This window comes from Carassius auratus, chromosome 42 (assembly GCF_003368295.1).
Source record: "Carassius auratus strain Wakin chromosome 42, ASM336829v1, whole genome shotgun sequence".
NCBI lineage: Eukaryota > Metazoa > Chordata > Actinopteri > Cypriniformes > Cyprinidae > Carassius > Carassius auratus.
The window spans coordinates 14271316-14278410 of NC_039284.1; the positions used below are offsets into that span (position 1 = coordinate 14271316).

Genomic DNA, 7095 nt, shown 5'->3' on the forward strand with positions numbered 1-7095 from the left:
TTAATACACACACACACACACAAGCAATGCAAATTATGAGAAAATATTTAATTTTAAGACATTTGATTTAATACCCACTAATGTTAAAAAGTTTGGGTTGGTGAGATTTATTTAATCAAAAATACAGTAAAAACTGTCAAATTGTGACATATCATTACAATTTCAAATAACTGTTTTCTATTTTAATAAGCCATTTAAATTTCATGTGATGACAGTAGAAATCTCAGCATTAATGCTCACGTCATCAGTGTCACATGATCCTTCAGAAATAATTTCTTATTATTTTCGGAAAACATTTGTGCTGTTTAATATTTTTGTTTTCATGAATCAGAAAGGTCAGAAGAACAGCATGTACTTATAAAATGAAATCATTTGTAACATTATAAATGTATTTGCTGCCATTTGCGACCAGTTCCATGCTTCATTGTTGAATAAAAGTAAATATAGAAATAGATCAGTACCTTATTCGGCATATAGAGGGTGCAAGATGTAAACAAATAACACCAAACCTAACTTGACCACCATAGATGCCAGTAATGGGTTGAAAGTTAAAGTTTTTTTTAAACACTCCTCTACAGCTCAAATTTATATATTATTGTTTTAAGTGACTTGTCTGCTTCATTTATTCCTCCTATAATCATAAATTATACAATAAGGTTTCCTTGTTTCATGACATGTTCAAATGCACGTTTGGCCAGTCAATATGAGCATGAGCCAAGCTATTTGTGCTGTAACCATTTGAGCTATAGCATTTAGTGTGTTTACATATGTTTCTCAACATCAGACAATGTGGTACAGAAGGAGAGCTCTACAAATACAGCCATCATAGTAAGCCTAATACAACTGGAAGCTTCACAATCAAGAAAAAAAATTAATTACTTGGGTGGAAATATGCCTAAATAGCTAATAATATGAACAAGACATTTACTAACAAAGCAGTATAAATCAAATTTTATTGTCAAAGCTGTTTTATCATATCATGAAACATAACATTGCACAGAATGGACCAGGGAGAAAGAGCACAAAAATCCCTTTCTGGTCAGACTTAAACGCGTAGCCGCATGTTGGGATCTCAGATCTGTACATGCCCAACTTTATAAACCATGGAAAACTCTAAAATTTTTCAGGATTCATAAACGTCTGTGACAGCTAGAGGAAGTAGACTTTTGGAAAATATATGCCAACTAAGATAAAATTTCATAAGGTCCCAAAATATAAATCATTCTAATATGCTGATTTGGTGCTTAAGAAATATTTCTTATGATTAACCATGTAGAATACAGTTTTGTACAGAAAGTTCAAGAGAAAAGCATTAATCATTTGATTTTATCCTTATAAATGTCTTTACTGCCAATTTTGATCAAACCATCGCTTAATACAAGTACGAGTTTCTTAAAAAAAGAAAAAGTTGCTCAAAAGCAATTAGTGAACAAAATTTTGGCCAACAAATTTATTTATTTATTCATAAGCTCTTATTAGAACTATGCGTTAAATCTATTGATTTAATTAAATCTAATTATAAGGTCTAATAATTCTATAAAAAAATAATATGCAATTTAATTATAACATTTAAAAACAATAATTTTAAGTCACCGATTATTTGGGATCCATATAGTCTTTCGTTGCATGATGGTCATTTTAAAATAGTGGTCATTTTAAAGATCAGTCTTTTTTAAAGGCACATTCAACTGGTTATAGAACATGTGACCCTTAAGAGACTCATTCAAGCTTACTATTTAGTAAGTTTTTAGCATTATAAAAGCTATTTGATGATTATTATTTTTATACAGTGCAGGACCCCAAACAGTCAGGAAGTAAAGTCTCAAAGGCACATGAGGTTTAAAGGAAGCTCGAATTTCTCATTGCTGTGTCTGGATCAGTGTGTGTGTGTGTGTGTGTGTGTGTGTGTGTGTGTGTGTGTGTGGAGGGTGGGGTCAAGACAATGACGTTGTTTCACCAGCCAACAGCTCATTCAACAGAGGAACTCATGGCTCACACTACGTTCTCCCACTGCCTCTTTGCCTTCAAGAGCATGGGGCAGGCTAAGAGGCAAGTCTGTCTGACTCTGGAGGCGTTGAAATACTTGTACGGATCTGTATTTTGGAACACACCATGGTTACACTGATGAGCTCCATTCCTTTACCTTGGTGAACCACCTTTCAGTGTTGTAGATTCTACTCCCAGCAAGAAGAACAGACTAACTGAATGCAGTCTTTCTAATATAGAGTTTGCTTTTAAACATGCCAACCTAAGCTAATTCAAGGAAGCCTGGAGAATTTCCAAGAAGATCTACAAGAGGAGTTTGGGTATATCTCTGGCAGTAATGGGCACAGAAAACCAAACCTGTACTGAAAGTCTGAGCGTGGAGCAGAACGGTGGCCCGGCCATCAGCGCGATGATGTTTGCAGCTGGAGTTCTCGGGAATCTGGTTGCATTGGTTCTCCTGGAGTTCCGCAGGAGGAAAGAGAAGAACCGGCAGCGACAGTCTCTGTTCCACTTGCTGGTGACAACTCTGGTCATTACAGATCTAATAGGAACCTGCTTGATCAGTCCCCTGGTGCAGACTGCATACTTAACCAACACCACACTAGTTGGGATGAGTGAGACACGTGCGGTGTGTGAATATTTCGGATTTGCCATGACTTTCTTCAGTCTGGCGACGCTCTCCATCCTCCTCGCAATGGCACTGGAGCGGTGCCTCTCCATCGGTTACCCATACCACTACGGGAGGCACGTCACCAAACGCTGCGGATACATCACCATCCCTTGCATTTATCTAGTCTGCTTTTTATTTTGCTTAATGCCATTTGCAGGCTTTGGGAGATATGTGCAATACTGTCCCGGGACATGGTGCTTTATTGCCATGAATCCAGTTGGGATGGAGGATCGGGTTTATGCCAACGTTTATGCCACTGTGATGCTGTTCATTGTTACAGTTACAGTGGCATGCAACTGTTTTGTAGTTTACCATCTGGTGTTAATGTACCGGAGGCGCAAAGTGAACAGAGGGTCAGTGCAGACCCGGAGTAAAAGGGACAGGAGGTACTTCTCATGGACAGAGGAGGTGGAACATCTCATTCTCCTGGTCTTCATGACAGTCATATTTGTCATTTGTTCCCTGCCATTAATGGTAAGACTTAAAGCATCTTATTTAGGATGAATGAAAGTGATCTGCAGTAAATTGGATAAGTTGCATTTAGAAAGATAAGTGTATATATATATATTTACCGTATGTATAGTTAAAATATACTATATATAAAAAAGTAAAGGTAAACATTTTAAACCAGATTTTCACTAAACTACTTAATATTTCACTTCTTAACTTTAATATAATATCTTTATTACTATCATAACCATAAATTATATTAATATAACATATTGTTTAAACTGTAAACCTTGCTTATCTAGAGCTACTTCTACTTTATTTAACCCATAAAAAGTTGTTTTGTTGGTATAAATTAACGTATTTAGGTTGACTTGACTAAAACCAGTTAATATATAATTTATAATAACTGTGATAAATTGCACGATCATGATATCTATCTAGAAAAGTAAATCAAACAACATCACGGTGCTTCTATATTACAGTTCGTGTCACTGGGCATGGGGATGTTATGGTTTCTAAGTAACCACATATTTAGTTGCATGTTCACTGACCGAGTGGAATGGTTACAAAAATTTAAAGTATTAGACCCATCTTAGAGAGGCTGGTATAATAAAAAAAAACATTATCAGTGCATGAAAGCATTTAGCATTTTGAAAATGACACTACAGCTCACTTAGATCTAGTGTTTCTATGGAACAAAGCCAAGATCTTGGTGACACATGACATTTTTCCATAATCATTTCATCTGCCAGTTTCTGGAACAATACGTTTCAGTGTGATTTAGATAGCTGGAGTGTGTTTTTCTTTGGGTGTTTTATTCAGTTCTTGTGTAAAGCAAGGCTGTGGATGTCACACACAAACACTCTAGGTGCTGAGTCACAGACTGATCTTGTTTTATATAGTCTCGCTGAAACCAGACTCAGACACCCCTCACTCACCCTTCAGTGATCTGGAACAATGCTACCTACATTAATTATTTACAAACGACAATTAACAATAGGTGAAAAGATATTAAAGTATTACAGTTTATTATTTGTGGCTCCCTGTGACTCAGAGCCTTTTGCAAATGTATAGCTGATTCACTGGTTTGAATTGAGTTTATTAAGGACAATAATAAAGTGACATAATTTCACATCCCAGAAGCCCATTGACTAAATTTGTGGTACGGGTTAGTAGGTAAATGCAATGATGGATGGCTCCAGTCTGGTGAAAGGTTATGTGAGAAAATATGAATATTTTTATTTATTATGTATATTGGCATTGATAAACTTGACTAAACTTAAAAAATATATATATGTTTGTTTGTTTCAATTACTTCGCTTACACAAATCAAATTACAAGTGTTTGATTGTAGTCTACAGATAAACACACATTAGCTTTCCAGTTTGATGAAATGCAGTGCATGAGAATTTTGTAATATATTGATCATACTTGACAGTCTGCAAAACAGTTCTCCTGACCAAACAACACTAATTTTTTTGTTTTAATGTCAAAATGAGTAAAATTGCATTTTTGTGTGTGGTAGAGAAATAAAACAAAAGGCTTTTGTGATAAAAGACTATGAGCAGAAGTAAACACACTTAGGAAAATCGGAATAATATGAATCATTCCTGCTCTGTTATTCATCTGTTATTTTTATGAGAATAAACTGAAATGATCCAAAGTTTTTAAAATGACCTTATGACTCATTGATGGGAAGTCCAAGATGAAGACAGAGAGTGGGTTATATATTACCGCTTGCATGGGTGACAGAAAGAGAGAACCCAGGTTTTGTCAGACTGTGCTGTGGTTACTCTTATTTATGTTTTTGAGTTGCTCTACACCCCCAAAATTGTATGTGCCCACATGATTGTCTCATTCAGTTATATCTGAAATCTTAGTATAAGCAAAATCTCCTTAAATTGGAATCAATGCGAAAAATGACTGATAAGTCTCTTGCACAGCCACGATGCTGTCATTAATATTGATAAATGAGCTTATAAGCATGCCAACTATTATAATGGTTTCTCACTTAACAGATTACATATGATTTGTGGGATGTGGAAAATGACATGAATTATTAAATTCATAAATGCAAAACTATACTTTGGTCCAGAGAGTGTATACAGAGGCTGCACATATCTCACCACAATGCTTTCATTACAGTTAGTGCTAGCAGCTCTACACAACGTTTAAATTATCATTTTACATGCTGCTTCTATCTATCTATCTATCTATCAATTTTTTCCTGCTTGACATTTGATATGATTTATTGAAACCAGATAAGTTTCTTCATAATTCTCTGGTTTCTTTGGCAAATCTCACAGTGTTGTGCTCGGAATAATCATTGCCTATGACAACATCTTTAAAGAAAGTGCCATTTGTGGTTAAGGATGGATGACTCTTCTGAATACCTTCTTCTTCTCTCTAGATCCGTGTGTACATCAACTCCATGGGAAAGCCACAAGGCAGCAATAACACTGATCTCATAGCGCTGCGGTTCCTCTCGGTCAACTCCATCATCGACCCCTGGGTGTTCATCATCCTCAGCCCCTCGGTTCTGCGCTTCATGTGGGGGGCGCTGTGCAAGACCGGCTTCATGCCCACCAGAAACTCCCTGTTCAAAACATCCATTTCCAAAAACCCAGCCGGCCAAATCGAGCTGTACCAACCCACTTCCACCTCTGTGGAGACCACACACCTCAACAAGTCAACCGTTCAGATGTTAAGACCTGATGTGGACAGTATTTATGGACTAGACAGATACATCTAAAAATCAATATGCTTTGGAAGGTTCTTTGATAGCATTCCCTATCTATCTATCTATCTATCTATCTATCTATCTATCTATCTATCTATCTATCTATCTATCTATCTATCTATCTATCTATCTATCTATCTATCTATCTATCTATCTATCTATCTATCTATCTATCTATCTATCTGTCTGTCTGTCTGTCTGTCTGTCTGTCTGTCTGTCTTAAAACATCTGAAGTGATTTGTCTGCCATAAGTAATCCGTCATATTTGTTTGTTGATCTAAAGATGGATTTAGAAACCCCCTTAGGTCGTTTAACTGAGTTAGATAAAGCCAACTGCGAGGTCAAAGGGATAAGTTCTGTTCCCTAAACTACGACATTATTTGTTTTGAGACCGAGGGCCCTGTCAACTGCGATTGCCAAGAACTTGAAAAATGTTCAAGGCATGTTGAGTGGGCGTTCAGTCAAGGAGCATAGTCCAGTTCGGAAGATGATATTCTGTGTTTGGAGTGTCTGAAGACAGAGGAACCGTCCTGAAGCTACTGTTCCACAGTCATTGCTCATCCAGGTTTCTTTTTTAAGGCGGTTGTGCTTTCAAATAGGTCAAATTGCGTGTCCACACAGTATGTCACTTTGGACACTTTGTTGGTTTCCTGCATTTCTAGTCAAACAGTTCTTCAAATGTTACAAATGAAAGCTGTCTGCTTGTATTTATATTATCAACATATTTATTGTGCTTTAATTTATGTTGATACAACAGTAAGTCAATGCCATATATGTGTCTTCATATGTATGCCGACTAACATGATTCAGTGGTAATCAGTCATTTCTTTCATGTGAGAGATTCCGATTGTACATAATTGTACATAATTAGTATAAGCATATAAGCATGACGACATGCGTGGTGCCGTTTAGTAGTTACAGACCTATTCTTTGTGTCAAGTTACTTGTTTTTCTGTGCCTTAGAGGTTCTTGAATGTAGTTGTGAAATAATGTGACTCATTTTTACTTGTGCTGTCTATGCATGTAATTTATGTTGAAGTGTCATGAAATGATCTGTTAAATGTAACATTCTAATCACATCGTATCTGTCCTGATGCACTGCGAGAAGGATCAGAATCTGAAGTAGGATTGTGTGTGATTTTAAATTCTAATTCAGTTCTTGAATTTGAATGAAGAAAGCTAACAGAACGCAGATTGCGTTTAGGAGTTGAATTTAAGGAAGTAGAATTAAAATGAATACAAAAAAGCA

General features: G+C 36.2%; 1 protein-coding gene across 1 annotated transcript; it reads left to right on the forward strand.

The window, feature by feature from the left end:
- The first annotated feature begins 1921 nt into the window (after positions 1–1921).
- LOC113060774 (prostaglandin E2 receptor EP2 subtype-like) lies at positions 1922–7095 on the forward strand. The gene is made up of 2 exons (XM_026229946.1): positions 1922–3130; positions 5517–7095. The coding sequence occupies exons 1-2, from the start codon at positions 2324–2326 to the stop codon at positions 5856–5858; spliced, it is 1149 nt and encodes a 382-aa protein (XP_026085731.1). The 5' UTR covers positions 1922–2323; the 3' UTR covers positions 5859–7095.

Coding starts and splice junctions, on each gene's coding strand:
- LOC113060774 (XM_026229946.1), top strand. CDS start 2,324: ATGGGCACAGAAAACCAAACCTGTACTGAAAGTCTGAGCGTGGAGCAG. Junction 3,131..5,516: donor TTTGTTCCCTGCCATTAATG/GTAAGACTTAAA, acceptor TCTTCTCTCTAG/ATCCGTGTGTACATCAACTC.